General features: G+C 45.1%; 1 protein-coding gene across 6 annotated transcripts in view; it reads right to left on the bottom strand.

Moving 5' to 3' along the window:
• Positions 1-18,902, bottom strand: part of SCUBE1 (signal peptide, CUB domain and EGF like domain containing 1) — a 221,620-nt gene that overhangs the window by 62,646 nt on the left and 140,072 nt on the right. For all 6 annotated transcript variants that reach the window (XM_007502787.3, XM_016425590.2, XM_007502786.3 and 3 more), the window contains one exon: positions 2,538-2,654. In XM_007502787.3, coding sequence (XP_007502849.1) covers positions 2,538-2,654 — 117 coding nt within the window. The remainder of the gene's footprint in view (positions 1-2,537; positions 2,655-18,902) is intronic.

The raw sequence follows: 18,902 nt of genomic DNA, 5'->3' as shown, positions 1-18,902 counted from the left end.
CTTGACTCCCTCATCTGTAAAGTGGGCAAACGATAGTTGTACTGGCTACTTCACTGGGTTACTAGGAGAGAAGATCAAATAGGACGATGGATGTGTGACCCAAAGTCCTTCTGCAGGTGCGCGCCTGCTTACTCTTAGTAGTAGGCATGGTGGGAACCGAATCGTAAAGCAGCAGCCGAAAATTGGGGGTGTTGTCTTCTCAGGGTTTAGTAACTGAAACTGCCAAAGACAGGTAAAATATCTAAATTCTCTCTGCGGACTGCTCTGCCTTCTTCAGTCTCATCTCGGGAGTAAAACGTGGGCAAGGGAAAGGAAACTGGGGAGGAGGCAGCCAAGAGAAGAGAGAGAACGGGAAGGAGAGGGAGAGGGGAGACAGACAGAAAGAAGAGGAATGAGGTTGGGAAATTGGGATTTGGGGCAGTCAGAGTTCTGCACCTGGTAAATAACCCGGTAAAAAACCCTTGAGTCGCTGCAGACATGCAGGTGGGTAGTTAAAAACGGAATTATTTCTCTCTAAGGTCCCTACCACAGGGCAGCTAGGTGGCACAGTGGGTAGAGTTGCTGGGCTTGGAGTCAGGAGGAGGTAATGGTGAACTACTCCAGTTTCTTTGCCAAGAAAATCCCCAAAGGGGCCAACAAGAGTCGGGTGGGACTGAAATGACTGAACAACGACAAAGGCCTCTGCCAGCCCTTTACCATGCTATGTTCTTGGGTCTTTTCTAGCCCCAAACTATGGTCTAAGGACTTTACATTCAGATATCATGTGCTCTAAATTCTCCCTCCCTTCCATGGATCTTAGCTTGTTTGGCTTCTCCTATTCCCCTCTCCTCTGTCCCCCGGAAGCATTCTGAGTTGACTGGCCAATCTCAGAACCTCAGTTTTGTCATCTGTAAAATGAGGGAAGTTAGACTCGAAGGTCCCTGCCAACTCTAGCTAGGTCTGTGATCTTGGGATCTCCCTGGGAACTGTAGGTGATCTAAAAACATGACATAAATAACATTTTAGAAAAATAGAACTTGTCTGCATAGGAGGAGCTACTTAGAAACATGCCGGCATCCTGTCATTGTTATTGCATGATAACAGTTCACGTTTCTAGTGATCTTTATCACTCTTGTTTTGTATGTGAGAAACAGAGGCTCAGACTTGGCCATTATAATGAATGCTAGAGGCCACATTTGAACTCAGATCTTACAACTCCATGCCCAGCTCTCTTCCCATTCTACCAACCCTATATTCACCTGGTGCTATTTGCAGGTGGGGGAAAGATAATAGGATTTAGAGCTAGAAAGGAACTGAGGGATCATCTAGTCTTCATTTTCTTTAAATGTTTAATTAAAAAGAAATTTAAAACCCCGACTTTCCATCTCAGAATCCATACTGTGTATTGGTTCCAAGGCAGAAGAGTGGCAAGGGCTGGGCAAGGGGCGTCAAGGGAACAACCCCTCCATTTTCTAGAGAAAGGAATTGAGATTGGCCAGGATGTGGGGTCACTTCTGCTCACCCTAGCAGCAGTGATAGATCGGTAGAGTAGAAGCTCCCAGGAACAGGGTTTGTTTTACTATTTGTCTTTGTATCAGAAGTCCTAGCATCAAGCCTGCCTCTTGGCCAGTACCAAAGAATGCTTGTTGATGGATTATTGATTGATTCCACTCTCACATTGTTCCAGCTGCAATAATGATGGAGGTTTCTTTTTCTTTTTTCCCATCAACCAAAATAGTATATATTTCTACAGTAATGAAAGCCAAACCATCTTATCTCTCGTTTTTCCATTTGGAATACGATTGGACACAAGAGCCATCCTACCTTCTGCTTTTCTAATCCCGTTGCTATACAGACCATCCCATTCCTTTATCTTTCCACTCACACTGATTGGTCCATGGGCCATCTTCCTTTCTTATTTCATCAACTGAAAACGTTACCTAGACCAGAGATGTCTTCAGACCTCTCCGGGCTGCACTACTGACGCAGATTCCCAGACCTTTCTCTTATGGTACCATATCATAGAAACCTCTCCGTCCTGGAAGCTCATTCTACCCTGAACCACTTCTCACTTTCTCACCTCTGCACCTCGAGGCTTCACCTTCTGATTGGCTGGTTCCTTTGGAACCGGCAGCTTTAGGAAGAAGCCCTGGCCAGATATATCTTCATTGCTCTTCAGACTGCACTGCTTACTCATTCCCACATCTAGGGCTTTTTCTACCATGCATCAGGTCCCTTCCCCTTTATTGTCGTCTTCCCCCTTAGAGTAGGATCTCCTTGAGGGCAGAGACTACCTTTGTCTCTCTGTTTGTATTGCCAGGGCTTAGCCCAAATGCCTGGCACCCAACGGGCCTTTAATAAGTGTTTGTTGGCTAACTGCCTGCCCTGCTTCCTTACGATTCAACGGCCTTCCATTTATTTCTATCTCCAATAGAAATACTACATAGACTCCCAGACACCCAAGTTCCGCGGGTCTAACGCCTCCTCTTCTGCACTTCTTTGGTTGGAAGATGCAAGAATCCGATGGATGCCAAGACCATTGCTGAGAGCTGGCTTACCTTTGCATGTCTTCCCATCTGGCTGCAGGGTAAAGCCCACTGGGCAGCTGCAGCGGACTCCGGTGGCCGTATCCTTACAGGTCCGGTCACAACCTCCATTGTTGACGGCACATGTCTCTGTGGGAGCAGAGGGAAGAGAAGATTCAACAGCTAAGCCAAGCTGGTTGTTTCAGAATCACAGAATCTTAGAGTTGGAAGGGATCTCGAGGAGCATCTAGTCCAGCCTGTGCCTAGCCAGGAATTCTCTATGGAATCCTGAACAGCTGCTTGGCCATCCAGCCTTTGCGTAAGGATCTCCAGGCAGAGGAAACTCAATTTGCCCAAAGCAGCTGCACTGCTTCCCCACGGAAGGAACCCCAAGTGGTGCCCGGGGCCAGTGTGCCTGCTACTGTAGTTAGGCCAGGTGGCACATGGCCTCACGGCAAACCCTGTCCTTGTAGAGGCAGGATGTCCTCCTGCAAACCTCTTATTGAGTCCAGGAACAGTGAGGCATCCCAGCTTTGGACTGCTAACAAGGAGAGGGCAGGAGGGAATCTGGGATGGGGGAAGCCATGGAAGAGTTCATGGGAAATAAGCTGCATACATCACTTTGACAAGAGTCTACAGGCCTGATCTTTTCTCACTGAGCGACAAGCAGAAGGCATCTGGGATTTGTCCACTGCAAGCTTTTCTGCAAATTGAAAGGAACTGGAAGTAGGTGGGGGAGGGTATAAGCAGGGTCACTGAACCCCACTCTAGGCTGTGATACTGAAATTTCCCAGGGCTTGCCACGGGCAGAGTGGGTCAGTGGAGGCACTCTTTTGGTTCAGGCTGGAGTCCAGAAATGGCCCAGCCTCTCAACAACGGCCTGTGGGGGAGAGAGCTACTAACCCCGGAAGGAACCTGCATCTCCTTTCCCCGCCTCCTCTTCTCGGATGGTGCCATTATGGCTAATTAGGTGTGTACATTCCCCAGGCGTAGCAAAGACAGACTGCACCGAAATATATGGCTTTTCGCCCTTTGATCCGCAGTAGAGCAGAATGGGGAGGATGCCAGTGGGATTTACTTTTAGGGGGTTTCTCTTTGGTTCCGTTTTGTTGCCGGAAGCCCCAAACGTGTTTATTTGTTAGGCAGATGCCAGTGACCATGGAAAATCTGCATCCACCTGGGGGTCTGTGATGGTGTCAAGAAGCCTGCAGAAAGCTTGAGAGGCCTGAAAATAGCTCCCAGCTTGCCCAGATTCCTACGCACATCAAAACAGACAAGGATGGGTTAATATGAAGTGTACGTTGAGCACTGCCCTGAAGGTCTTCCCCTCTCCATTTCTTTGTGAGTTCTAGAAAAGAGTCAGTGAAGTCAGGAGAACTTGACTCCATCCATTAACGTCCTCTATCTGGTGACCTCCCTGCCAATATATCTTCAGCTCTTGCCCATCACATGTTCTAGTGGAGAGAGGGTGGCAGGAGGGTTGGAGTTGAATCTTGGTCCTGCTGTTGGCCCACCAGAAACATGAGCAAACCCCTATCTCTCTAGACTTCATTTCCCTCCTCTACAAATGGTGATAAGGGTACGTGCCCTGTCTGCCTCCCCCCACAGTTATTGTGAAGAAAAGCCGGTAAATATTGGACTCACTCCTAAATCATGTGACTCTATTTCACTTGGCATTCAGAACTGAGTTAGTGTGATCAGATTGCCTTACCTTACCAGGCCTTAGTTTCCCTATCTGCAAAATTGGAAGGAAGACTAGATTACTTTTAGTTCTAAAATGCAACCTGTTTACCTTGGAGCTTTCTATTTAAGCTGGCTGACTCCCTGTTTTTCCATCTTTTTAGAATCAATACTCAGAAGAGCAGTAAGGGTAAGGCAATGGAAATTAAGTGACTTGCCCAGGGTCAGCTAGGAAGTATTGGAGGCCAGATTTGAACCCAGGGCCTCCTGTTTCTAGGCCAAACCTCTATCCACTGAGTTACCTCGGTGCCCTCTTCTACATGCCCTTTTGACCGTAACCTTCAGGTGTCTGCTCCCATGTTCACAACCCTGCCACCATCTTGGAATGCCTTTGCACTTTCACTCTGCCCTTGAAATCATCCTTACCCATCAAATAAATATTGCCTCTTCTAGGAAACTTTCCCTAATCAATCTCCTCTCTATGCAGCATCTATGTCTTAGCCAATTTTACATATCTCCCTCTCCCTTCCCTACCCAGTGTAGGACTCTGCATAGTGTAGGTGCTTAAGAAATACTTGTCCTCTTTGTATGGTATGATAGAAAGAGCATTGCCTTTGGACTTAAAGCATCAGATTCAAATCCCACCTTTGATGCTTACATCCTGTGTGGTCCTGGCCACCCATTACCTACTAGCCCCAGGGCTCAGCTTCATTATGTGCACAGTGACAGGATTGGACTTGATGGTGTTTTCAGGGCCTTCCACCTCTCTGGGCATGAGCCTGAGATCCCTCCACTCAGATGTGATTGAGTAAACATTAAGCACCTCTAAGTTCTAGGAACTGGGAGCACAAAGACAAAACACTGAACAGTCCCTGCCCTCAAGGAGCTTACATTCTGATGGAGGGGGAAGAACACGTATACAGATACACAAATACAAATGAAACAAAGTCATTTCTTGCTGAGAGCAGGAACAACTGAGACACATTCAGGACAGGCTCTTATGTACTTTCTGTAGACTTCCACAGAATTTTAGGCAAGATACCCAAGATACTTGAGAGTATCCAAAGCAGGGTAGAAAGGTTTGTCCAAAGCCTTGTTTCCATTTCATAAAAGCTCAGCTGAATGGACTGGGGAGATTTAGAAGTCTAAGGAGACATGGCAGAGAAATTGGACTTGTTCTATTTGACCCCAGAAGGGAAAACCAGGAGTAATGGAGGAAGGGTGGGGAAAGGAGCCAGTATGTTAAGGAAAAACTCCCTAACAGGCATTCCCAACGTGAAATGATCTGCTTTTGGAGATGGAGGGATCCCTCTCTTTGGAGGTCTTCCAGCATCATTAGGGTGTCTGTCTGTGTTCTGGTGGGAATTCCACTCAGGAACGTGTCGGACAAGATGGTTTCAAAGTTCACTTCCAAAGCTAGAGTTCTGTGATTCTGTTGTTTCAAACAGAGACTTAGATGTTGTGTTGTTAAGGGTTCCCATTCCCATTGGTTCTCCGGAGTATTTTCTCCATTTTGTTTCTCTTCAAGAAGTCCGGGGAGAAGCAGAACCCACCATTTCCTGAGGCAACCCCATTCTGCTATTGGTCAAATTGGATGATTCACAAATGGGATCCCAACATCAAGCTCATGTGTGTATCTTTTGAACTTCCACCTGCTTTTCTTAGCTTTTCTCTCTGCATTCAGGCCAAACAGACTAAGTTGAATCCTTCCTCCACATAATAGCCCTTCAGATCCTTATATTACCTTGTTACAATGGTTCTAGGGCCAGGGGCACTAGACTCAGATCCATGTGTGCTTGGGGGAGTTGATATTAATGGAGGGAGCAGTTAGAAGGATAATCACAGTTGCTCCCAACTTCCAGTTTGGAAAATTCCAAACATTTAGGCAGAGGTTTTGTTCTCTATATTCATTGATATTTCTATTTATCATCTGGACTCTTTGTGGTTGAGGCACAATTCAGGTTACTGGACATGCTTAGGTAAAGAAGCAAGCCAAGTGTATTCCAATGTGTGTTACTGGACAGCTGAAGAAAGGCAGACCTTTGCTTGGAGCTTCCCTTAGGCCTTGAGGAGGTGGTCTTTTCTAAGATACTCTCCTCAGTTTCTTCCTTTCCTGTCTTCTCTTTCTTCTTTTGTTGGCTCAGCCTGGCTCGGCTCAGCTTGTGATGGCCCTACTTACTAGAGCCTGAAAATCTCTCTCTGGTTCCTCATTTAATAGAAGTATTTCAGCTGTGACTCAGTTCCTCTCCCAATTTAAACAGACCTTCTCTCATACCCAGCTGAAATATTTTTGATTGATTTAAGGCGGTGTTCAGACTTCATTGATCCCTAGTTCTGATAGATTCAATCAAGAATTATTCTTTCCTAATAAAGGTTGTGGCATGGGTTAATCAATGGACCTCTGCCCTTACTCTTGAACACAGCTGTGTCCTCCCCAAGTCTTCTTTTCAGGAGGAGGAGAGAGGCTCCCTTGATGTAAGGACCTTCCCAAGAGCCTCAGAGTATTTGATTTGCTCCCCTCCCCCCATCTATTCATCCAGTAATATTATATATTATAATTAGTGGTATTTGTGACTTATCCTCTTACTTGATGGTGAATTGCATGTGGACTGAGTCATGTCTCTGTGACTTTGGCCTGTTATAAGAACTCTCTGAGCCCTTATTTCCCACTTATAAAATATGGAGCTTGGAAGACACAATTACTAAGCTTCCTTTCCATTCTAAATCCAAGGATCTAAACTTTTTATCTTTATTTAGCATAATATTGGGCCCAGAATAAGTGCTTAATAAACATCTGATGACTTATAGAGTGTGCATGCTGCAAGAGAAGGTAGGCCTGCTTCAATCAGCCTTCCTTAATCCACAGAAATATGCCTGAAAAACCTTTCACATGAAGCGACTCCCTTGGGAGCTCGAAAGATCAAAGCAAAGGTTCCCCCTTCCTCCCCTCCAGGTGTAAGTCATTAAGATCCAAACTAAGAAAACGTGTCTCCAACACACACTTGGCCTGCACTAGTCCCCAAGCCTTCAATCTGCCACTTCCAGATTGACAGTGTTGGACAAAGGGCTGGTTTTGTTCTGGAGCCGGGATAGTGGAATAGTGCTGGATAGGGAGGAAGAGGCCCCAGGGACAAATTCTGGCTGCGCTCTTGGCTACGTGTACAGACTTAGGTAGATCTGTGCCTCTCTAGGTTTTAGTTGCCTTTTCTTTAGAATTAAGCTCTTAGCTTCTCTTGAAGGCTCTCAGTGGGAATTAAATGAGATAATTCATATAAAAGCATTTGGCAAACCTTAAAATGATACACACATGCCATTATTATTATTGCTATCATGACTATTATACTCCTTATCAGCTACATATGGGAAATGACTGCCAGCTAGAGCAGGCACAATTTGCTTTACAAAGAACAGATGAAACCTTTTCCCTGGCCCTGTAAAGCCCCTTCTCTTCCATGAGCCTCCGATTCCTCACCCACAAGAGGATGGGTTGGTGTAGATGAGCTCTGAGGTCTTTTTCCAGGTCTACAATCTCATGGACCCTCTGCTCTTCGACCAGAAATCAATCCACCAACAAACATTGAACTGTACACATTGTGTGCCAGATAGCACGCCATGCATTGAAATAGTCAATGCCCCTGTCCTTGGAGAGCTTACATTCTAGACTGACCTATAAAAGAAACAAGGTAATTCTGGCAAAGAAACACAGGGCCCAAGGAAAGCTGGCTCACTGCTCCTAAGGCAGCGGCAAGGCAGAGGTGTAGTGGATGGAGGGCCAGGCCTGGAGCCAGGAAAAGCAGACTTTAAATCCAGCCTCAAATACTCATTAGCTGCGTGAACTTTGACAAGTCACTTCATCCTGTTTGCCTCAGTTTTCTCACCTATAAAATGAGCTGGAGAAGGAAATAGCAAACCCTTCCAGTATCTCTGCCAAGAAAACCCCAGGTGGGTCACAGAAAGTCAGGCAAGACTGAAGCACTGAACAACAGAGCATCACCCTGGGCAAGTCACCTAACTCTTGAGTCTCAGTCTCATTCTCATTCAAATCATAGAAATTGTCATATTTCAGTTGTACATACCTCATAGGCTTGTTGTGAAGTCCCAGTTGCAAGGGGGTATGAATAGCACTTGGTTAACTTGAAAGGTAGCACAGGATAGGGAGCAGAGCCCTGGTTCTGGAGGCTGCGAACTTGGGTTCAAATCCATCCTCTTGAAGATATTGCCTATGTGACCTTGAACAAAACCCTTCACCTCCCTGTGCCTTAGTTTCCTCATCTGTAAAATGAAGGATTTGGATTCTCTTTCAGTTTGGGATCCAGGAGCCTGTATAGATAGATGTTCGTTATCATTCTTCTTCTCATCTTTTTCAGTGGGCTTCCAAGGGAAATGGTCTTGGGACCCGTTGCTGCCCTACTCCTTTCATGTGTGGTGGTACATGGCTTGATATTTTGAGGTGGACAAAGGGAAGAACTTTGAGAGTTAAAGAGAAGGTTTAGGACTTAAGCTCCCAACAGCCTCCTTGGAACAAGCAGGAAGATCTGGGGAAAGTTGTCATCCTCACGATTTTGGTCTCTTCCGCCACATCTCTGTGTTGTGAGAGATTTCATTTCTGTAGCTTGAGGAGTCGAAATACTTGGCAGAATGGGATCCGCTAACAATGTGTTCTTAAGTGTTCATGAATCCACCTTATATCTGGCGATTATGGACAACAGTGGGGTGGGCTGCTTCCAGGAGAGTTTCTTTGCTGAGTTCTTCAGAATATGCGGAGTCACCGCCATGATGATACTTGGATTGATGTCGATTATTATCATATTATGTTACTATTATCATATAAATGATTATTAATTTTGTTATCGGTGGTGGCTTATTCCCACATGTACATTGCTACTGTCACTATTACAGAGCATTTGCCTCAAAAGCAGCTGGAGGTCAATAGCTAGCTATATTGAGAATGATTAGCTCCATTTTACAGATGAAGAAACTGAGATGCGGAATGATTTCCCAGGGTCATAGTTAGTGTCAAAGTCTGAGTCTAATTCTTTTCCCGCTGCATTTCTGTTGACAAGAAGATTTATACGAGTAGCAGTCGCTCAGATTCCTGTAGAGCTGTTTGGTTCATGAAACAGCTCACAGCAACCCTACCAGGTAGGTTAATGCAAATAGAGTCGTCACCCCCATTTTATAGAGAAAAGAAGTGAAGCTGAGAAGCTTTACTAAGCCTATTGCTTTGGAATCAGAGGTCCTCAGGGTTTGGATCCTGCCTGATTACTCACATACGACATTGGGCAAGCTCTTTGACTGATCTGGGTCCACGCTGCCTTCTCTAGAAAATAAAAAGCCTGCTGGAGAGTAGCTGTCCAAGGTCTCTGCCAGCTCGAAGTCCTAACTCTGACCCAGGACTAGGTATCTAGGCTTTGGAAGCTCACTGAGGCCTCACATAAAGGGACTCACTAAGAGAGGTCACCCGGCAAGCCAAAAGGTGACTTTGTTGGTGCTCAGAAGACTACTTCACTTTGGGAGAGAAAGGGGACGCTGAAAGTCTGAAAGTACAAGATAACCCGAGCTAAGGCCTTTAGCCTTCAAGGCTTCAGTTGTCAAAGGCAGGGAAGGGGGCTAAAGATAATTATCGGTGGTGGCTTATTCCCACATGTACATTGCTACTATCACTATTACAAAGCATTTGCCTCAAAAGCAGCTGGAGGTCAATAGCTAGCTATATTGAGAATGATTAGCTCCATTTTACAGATGAAGAAACTGAGATGCGGAATGATTTCCCAGGGTCATAGTTAGTGTCAAAGTCTGAGACAACACTATTTTCCATCCTATCTTACAAAAACCCTAAGGACCCTCTCCCTCGACTCCTGGGGACAGAGTAGTCCAGTGGTGTGTGAAAGGCAGCAATGGGGGGGGGGTTATTGTATTGTCATAACATTGGCTTGGACTTTATTGGATTGAATTAGGGGTGAGGTTTTAGCCTAATTCTGATTTGACTTAATTGCTCGACCGAGGATTAGGGACTCAACACTGTGGACAAGTTCTCCCTGAAATGATGGGAATTGAAATTTAGAAGTACCATTCTACAAGTGAAGCAAGTATTGAATTAACCCTTTTTCTCAGTTAGTGAATCTAATTGTAAAGAGACATAGATAATCCCAGAATTTGGGGGCTGGATGTGATCTCCACTGTGACATACCTGATGGGTGGTCCTCCGGCCACTCTGGAGGCCATCTTACACCAAGACTTTTGAGGGCAGTCTTCCCTGATGAAATCTTGTAATATGGTATCCAGATGCTTTTTTTTTTTTTGATCAAGGCTCTTCTGATGACTCTGATTATATAATCTCTTCTGGATCTGTTTTCCAGGTCATTCACACTTTCTTCTGGGACTTTACATGTTTCCTTTTTGGCATTGTTGTCTTCTTCTGAATTCATATTTTGGTTTTCCCTGTCACCAGAGTAACTGTATATGGTCAGGGTTTTTTTTTCCCTTTTGCTCATTTTTCTAGTTGTTTTCCCCTCTCTGTTACCTTATTTATTTGTTCTTTTCTGCTCCAAGTTTGCAGAGTTCTCTTCTTTAGTTTTGGGGTAGGATTGGCTGTCCTTGGTCCTCACTGTGGGTCTGTCACGGAGGTGGCCTGGATATTTTGCTCTAGGGAAGTTTGCATCTGTTTTGTCCAGCTGCTTCCCAGCTCTTGCCAATTGGCATGGGCAGGGCAGGCTCTCCACCTTGGACTCCACTGCCCCAGGCACTGTGCAGCCATTTGGGGAGCAAGAAGGTTACTTCACTGTAGTTCCAGTTCCCCCTCCCTGCTCCCTTGTAGCCCCAGAGCTCCAGTGCCATGGGAGATTTTGTGGATTTCCTGTCCTTTCTGCCTGTGTGGAATGGCTCTGGATGGGTTCATTCCCATTCTGCAGCTTCATTGCTTCTGGCAGAGCTATGGACTGCTCCAAGATCTGCTGGTTCTCAAGGATGTTGTGCTGCCTGGGCTGCTCTCCCTTCTTACCCCAGTGAGACATGCTCCTTCAGCTTTTCTTTGTTTTGAGGCGATTTCTCTCCCTTTTTTGGATGTGCGGAGGAATCGGGGGAGTGATGCATCCTTTACTCTGCCGTCTTCGGTCCCAGCTACACCAAGACTTTCAGGGCATAAATAGGAAGCCAGGCTTGGCAATGAGAGTGAATACACTCTAACCTCTTAGAGAGCAGAGTGAAGTCACCATTCCAGGTGCCTTTTACTAGACAACTTCCTTCTTGTGCCCAGCAGTCCTTCTGCCACCAGAAAATGAGGCTCTCTCCCGACAAGTTCTTAACACGAATACATAGAAAGCATTTGTCAAAGGATCCGGGTCTCACGTCACCAAACAGATAATGAAGCACCAAAACGTCTGAGAAGTTTCCCTGATTCTGCTTCTGCTCCTTTGACGTCAAACCAAAGATGAAGCTATCCAGTTTCCAAGGAATTCGGATCTGGTTGCTCTCAGGGCCCCATCTGCCTGAAGAGACCCTCAAGGCTGGGGAGTCTTGCCAAAGAAGCTGCTATTTTCTGTCCCTTCCTCGCTACTAAGCCTGAAATTCGTGGTTGCTGCTGCTAGGTCTTTATAAGAATGCCTATTCTAGACCGTAGGTTCTAGAACAGATTAAAACTGGAAGCCACCTGGTCCAAGCCTCTCACTCTAGAAATGAAAGAACTGAGGCCCAGAGAAGCGAATGATTTGCTCTAGTTCCCAGAGGAAATCAGTGGCAGAGATAGATCTGAACCCCAGTCTTTCAGTCTGGCCGACAGGTACTATTTTGGGCCTTTCCTGACTCCTGCCACATTCTCCTGGCACCACTTTTGGGCCATTCTATTTAGCATTTAGGAGGCTGGCCTCACATAGGGGTGTTTTCCTGGTATGAGTCCCATTTCTCCTGGCCTTGAAAAATTAGTGGTAAGGAGTATTGCCAAGTGCTCTGTCTGGTATGTGTTTATGGGGTGCAGGTTGTACTTGAGCTGGCTCTCACTTACCTCCGCCGGCCATCCAATGTCACAAAACATGCCAAGTGTTCTGAAGGGGAGAGACGAAGACTTAGCCCTTTCTGAGGGGTGAGGTCTGCCCTCCACCTCCCCAAAGTCCTCTTTGAGACACAGAATGAAGCCGGCCAGGTGTGATGATGGGGGAGGGAGAGGGAATGAAGAGCAAGAAAGAGGAGGAGGGGAGGAAATTTCCCTTGACCTTCAAGGCCCAGTCCAAAGGTTTACCTCATATAAGAAGGTTTCTTTTAACAATTCAATTCAGTAAGCCCTTATTAAGTTCTCCTAAGTGCCAGGCAGCTATAGTGGATAGAGTGCTAGCTGGGGAGTTAAGAAGACTCATCTTCCTGAGTTCAAATCTGGCCTCAGACATTTATGTTGGCCTCAGTTTCTTCATCTGTAAAATGAGCCGGAGAAGGAAATAGCAAACCATTCTCTGGAAAGAAAACCTCAAATAGGGTCACAAAAAGTCCGACATGACTGAACAGCATGTGCCAGGCACTATGCTGAGATTGGGGACACAAAGATAAAAAAGTGAAATCCTTCCTGCTTTCAAGGAGTTAGAATGATATTACCCTCTCGGACCTGCATTCTTTTGAACTTCTAGAACACTTAGAGTCTACACTACACATTTTATTCTGGAATTAGAGATACTGTCCTCCATTGTTTGCTCATTTTTTCATATCCACTCTCTCCAAGTGGTCAGGTTTCTTTTTTTTTTAAACCCTTACCTTCTGTCTTTGTATCAATTCTTTTTCTTAAGCCCTTACCTTCCATCTTGGAGTCAATACTGTGTACTGGTTCCAAGGCAGAAGAGTGGTAAGGGCTAGGCAATGGGGGTCAAGTGACTTGCCCAGGGCCATACAGCTAGGAAGTATCTAAGGTCAGATTTGAACTTAGAATCTCCTGTCTCTAAGCCTGGCTCTCCATCCACTGAGCTACCCAGCTGCCTCCCTTTGTATCAATTCTAAGACAGAACAGTGGCAAGGGCTAGGCAATGGGGTTTAAGTGACTTGCCAGAGTCACACAGATAAGAAGTGTCTAAGGTCAGATTGGAAGTTAGGGCTCCTTTTCCCTCTCTGCTCTTGGGAAGAATTGCCAACCTTGCCCCACCTGCTCCGTCCAGGTCCCTCTTTTCTCCTCCTCCTCTTTATTCTCAGCAAGCTCATCAACCCTCGTGTGTTCGACTGTAACCAGGAAACAAACCATTTCCAGAGCTGTAATTCCAATCCCCAGTCATTCTCCTGAATTCCAGTTCTGTATCATTGACATCTAATTGGATTTCCTGTAGGTGGCTCTAATTTAACTTCACTTTCCCCCTGCACTTTCTGTTGATGGCACCAGCTGCCTCCTCGGGACCCAAGTGAGCCACTTCCCTTTCCCTTTCCTCTCACATTGGATCCATTTTCCCTCCATAACATGTCTTGCATTCATCTACTTCCTTCCACGTCCGTAGCCTCCATCCTAGCAGAGGCCCCCATCACCTCTGCCCTGAACTATTGTAGTGGCCGGACTGGTCTCCCTACCTTGACTTCATACTCCACCTGGCAGCCTAGCCGATGTTCTTTAAGCACCAGCCTGCTGTTCGTTCAGCAAGTTCTAGTGGCTTCCCTTTGCCTCGAGGGTGAAAGACAAGTGCCTCCATTTGGCATCTGAAGCCCTTTACAATCTGGCCCCACCTTTCTTTCCAGGCAAATTGTACATCGCTTTCCTTCATGCAGTCTACTGTTTGGCCAAACTGGCCGGCCAGCTGTTCCCCAGACATAACCCTCTCTGTCTCTGTACAGGTTGTCCCCATGCCTGGAATGCCCCCCCTCCTTAGCTGTGACGCATAGAATCTCAAGGTTTCTTTCAAACTCAGCTGGACTCAAAGGAGCCTATTCTCCCGCCTCCTGTTTGCTACAGCTGCTCCTGGAGGTTACTTTTGATATCTTTAATCTTGAATTTTCAATATTCAGGGTAATTCCTACCTCCCACTCCCCCCTCCTCCCTGCCCCACCTGCCCTGACTTCTGGGTTGGTGCTTTGGATTTTTTTTTTTTGCTTTATATCCTAGCTCCTTGCACAGTGCCAGAAGTAAAATAAAATTTTATTGAATTGACTCATCAAAGGCTCATTTTTATCTTTTGGAAAATGGGGGAAGGGCAACTGGATAAGATGATCTCTTCCATATCTACATCCCATGAACCCTATCCACATCATAAATCATCTCTACAAGATCTAAAACAGCCAGTGGACATCTATCTCTACCTAATGCCCTATTAAAGACCTCTGGATATGGAGAACTGCCTATCCCTAGAGGTAAAGAATCCATTTGAGTGTAGTTCTCATCATTAAGCATCCTGGCAAAAATCTGCCCCTTATTGCGCCTAGTTCTTCTTCTGTGTGCACTTCAGGAGACCAAAGCTTCCTTTTTCTCAAAACTGCCTTTCAGATACTCGAAGACAGGGTTTCCTCTAAAGCAGTGATGGCAAACCTTTGAGAGATTGAATGCCCAAACTGCAACCCTCACACCACATATGAATCCCCACCTTACCCCAGGCAGGGGAGGGAGGAAGCACTTCCATTGGGCTGCTGGGGTGTACCTGGTGGGAAGAAGGGGGCATAGGTTCACCCATGCAGCTCTAAGGACTTTGTCTAGGACCTGGTTACTAGCCAGGTATCCTGTAACTTACGTCCTAGTTCAGATTTAGCTAGCATGATGGTGATGGTGTTGTGGAATTGAGTGACTTTAGCCCATTGACATTTAGTAACACTTGACAATTGGTGTCCAATCTGTAGGCAGCCCTATGGCAGGTTACAGAGGTCCTTCTTTTAGCACAGATGGTCTGATGCCCAACTTTAATGAGAGCACACCCATTCTGGCAGGCTCACTCAATCTGTATCACCCAAACTCCTGATACCCCAGGCTATTCTTTTTAAACCCTTACCTACTCTTAGGAAGTATCTGAGATCAGATTTGAACCTAGGACCTCCTGTCCCCCAGGCTATGTTAATCATTTAACATCACAGGGGTTCTTCTCAAGTTCCTACCAGATGAAAAGTCCCAATTTCCTTTTGTGGTCAGAAGTAGAGAATTTGAGGCTGAAAACCTTCTTAAAGAGAATCTGGTTTAATGCTCTCGTTTTATGACTTAAGAGATGGACAAAAAAAGTGTACAGGATTTCAGGGCAGAAGAACTGGGCTGCATCCAGTTCTTTGCAACCTCAGGCAAGTCATGTTCTCTTTGGGCTTCCATATCTTCTAGTGTAAAATAGGAGGGGATAAATGGTCTGTAGGGCCTTTCCAGCACCAAATCTTGTGATTATTATTGTCCTATGTTGGATGGGTAGACAAATATACTTTAATCTACTAACCCCTCTGTTCCCTTGTCCCAGTGGACTATTTATTCTTCCATTATTAACTAAGGAAGGCAAGTAAATCGCCAGAGATTCTCGGATACATTTTTTCTAGTTCGATGTCCCTTCCCATTTCTACCACTTGACAGATGGGTTCAAATTCAGTTGTGCCCCAAGCAACCAAACAGCCAAATCTGTTTCTCAAAGTTTGGTCTGGAATTTTCATGAACCACTGATATTGATTATAACACCATTTACTCCTTGGCAAGAATTTTCTTCCTAACAGTCCTATGAGGTAGGGGGTGCACAAATTATTTCCTCCCTATTACAAATGAAAAAACAGAGGCCTACATTGAAGATGTCACCAATTTAGAAAGGGGTGGACCAGGATTTTATTAGAACAGGAACCCAGGATTTAGACCTGAAATGGCCCCAAGTCTGACCAAACCCAACCTCTGGCACTTTGCCTTTCAAGGAAGTGAAGTAACTCACCAAGAGTTGCCCCCATGGAGGAGTCTCTCCTTTGCTATCTAATACATCCTGTGCATTTCCAAAGTGCTTTACTGCTCACAAAGCAGCAGATACTTTGCCCTTGGGCAAAAAAAAGTAAGTGCATTGATCCTTATTTTACAGTTAAGGAAACTGAGATAGCTAGGAGGCACTCTAGTGCCCAGAGTGTTGATCCTAGAGTCAGAAAGACCGAAGTTCAAATACAGCATCAGATATTTACTAGCTGTTAGACCCTGGGAAATTCTATTTGCCTCAGTTTCCTCATCTGTAAAATGAGAGGAGAGGTAATAATAGCATTTACTCAGTGGTGAAGATGTTGTGAAGTGATGAATGTGTGAAGCTGAAGTGTGAAGTGTGAAGTTGTGATGATAGTGAAGATGAAATGAGTTAACTTATGTAAAGTGCTTTGCAAAGCACTAAAGCTCTCTCTATATGTGAGCTATTATTATTAGCTCTGAAAAAATTAAGTGGCTTTTTCAGACACACAACAAGTAGCAAAGATGAACATACTTTGTGATTGAGGACAAGTCATTGCATGGCCTCAGTCTTTTCAACTATAAAATGAAGAGGGCTGGATAGGTGTCCCTTCCAATACTGACAATCATAGTCTATAGCAATCTACCCTCCTGTGACTCCATTCATTGACCCTGAAAGTTTTGGAAGTCAAATACCTTTTCCTGGTCATGATTCTTATATACCTCTTCTTCCCCCCTTATATTAATAAACTCCTTGAGGGCAGAGACGATAGTAGTCAGTGAATTCTAAAAAATCCTTCCATTCCTTCCTTCCCTCCTTCTCTCCCTCTATCCCTCCTTCCCTCATTCCTTCCCCTTCCTTCCTCCCTTCCTTCCTTCCTTCCTTCCTTCCTTCCTTCCTTCCTTCCTTCCTTCCTTCCTTCCTTCCTTCCTTCCTTCCTTCCTTCCTTCCTTCCTAGCAGAGGGGAGTCTGTTATCCAAGAACAACTAGAAGGCTAATGTTGTTGGAATTTAAGACTGTATAAAGAACAGAGGGAAGCAAATCTGGAAACTCTTGAAGTTTATGTCCTATGCTAAAAACAATAGTCCCAGAATATTTTGGAGCAATAGAGCAATTTGGTCAAACCTGGGCTATAGTAAGATCATTTTGGCTGCTCAGTGAATAATGTTTGGAGAAGGGAGAGACCAAAGGCCATGAGACCTATTGGGAGGCTGTTACAATAATCTAGACTAAGGTAGAATGAGTAGAAGAGAGGGACAGATTCTAAAGGTGTTGAGGAAGAAAAACAAACAGGACTTAACAAATGGTTGGATATAGGGAAAGAAAGAGGAAAGGGCCAAAGTCAACTCCAGGCCTAGGTGACTGGGAGGACAGTGGTGTCATTGGCAGTAACAAGGAAATTGTTAGGAGGTACTGGGTTTGGGAAGAAGATGATGAGTTCAATTTTGTACATGTTGATTTTGAGATTCTCTTGGGACATCTGGTCTATGTAGAGCTGGCTAAAAGACAGTGGTAGAAAGAGGGAGCTTAAAAAGCAGAGGACAGATCAGAGCTGGAGATCTAGATCTGGGAGTCATCAATATTACTAAAATCATGGAAGTGGATGAGATTCCTAAGGGAGAGAGATTGAGAAAGAGAAAAGAGCCAGGGGCAGAACCCTGGAGGGCACTTAAACTTGGGGGCCAGAAGAGTAAGATGAATCTGCTAAGGAAACAGGAATGATCGAATAGGAGCAGAAACTAAGGAGAGGAGGTTCATGAAAACTAAAACATGAGAGAATGTCAAGAAGGTGGAGGAAGAGAGATCCAGACAATGAGTTGAGAAAAAGACACTGTATTTGACAATGAAGACATCATTGGAGAAGCATATTGAACAGTTGCAATGGAGTGGCAGGGGAGGACCTGAGATTGCCACAGTTGGTGACATGAGTAGGTACTTGGTAAGAAGGTGATGATAGCAAGTATCAACTTCTGCTTCTAGGAGTTTGGCAATAAACTGAGACATCTTGTGTCATTCTTTCCATTCTTTTCACCCTACCCCTACTCCATCCCATTTTCTCCTCCAGGGGCCACCTCTACCCTGGACTATTGCAGCCTCTTCCCTCAACATTTGTGTCCTTCCAACAGAATTTCACTCCCTTGCACAAGAATCTTCAGTGGTTTTCTTGCCTCTAGGATAAAATGGAAACTCCTTCTCTTGACATTTTAAGTCCTTCCCAATCTAGCTGTGGCCTATCTTTCCAGAATTATTCTGTCATTTATGATTTCATTTGTCATTGCAGCTAGACCCACCTACTTACTTTGGCTTGAACTGAGCATTTCACTGAGCATTCCCTGACCCTTTGCCATGGTGCTATTCCCCTTATTTGGTGTGCTTGTTCTCCTCAGATTTGACTCTTTGCCTAGTTTTCTTCAAGGCTCGTTTAGTTCATGGGCCAGCCTGGAAGCCTTTTCTCATCTTCCCAGTTAGTGCTTGCTTTTTTCTCAAATTTTCTCATATCCCCATAGAATATACGTTTACTGAGGGCAGGAACTTTTTCCTTTGTGAGTCTTTGTATCCTCAGCACCTTGGATAGTGTCTGATTGAACTGATTTGAAGAAAATGCATTTCTTTCGCATCATAGAATTTGAGTTTCCTTCCAAGCTGAGGTTCCAGTGTAGGAGACCTTTCCTAAACGACTGACAAATGGTCCGAACCTCTTTTGAAATGTCTGTCTTCCTCTCCAAAGGACTATCTGTCACTTTGTATACCCTTTGCTTTAACTTCCATTTGTATAGACCCCCTGTACCCCACCTCAGCATAAGCCCTTTGAAGGCAAAGACAGTTTTGCCAATTTTGTCTTTGTATTCCCAGTTCCTCGCTCCGGTAGACGTTTCCTTCGTGTTTGTGT

Source organism: Monodelphis domestica, chromosome 5, assembly GCF_027887165.1.
Source record: "Monodelphis domestica isolate mMonDom1 chromosome 5, mMonDom1.pri, whole genome shotgun sequence".
Taxonomy (NCBI): domain Eukaryota; kingdom Metazoa; phylum Chordata; class Mammalia; order Didelphimorphia; family Didelphidae; genus Monodelphis; species Monodelphis domestica.
This window is presented reverse-complemented; position numbering and strand designations above follow the sequence as displayed.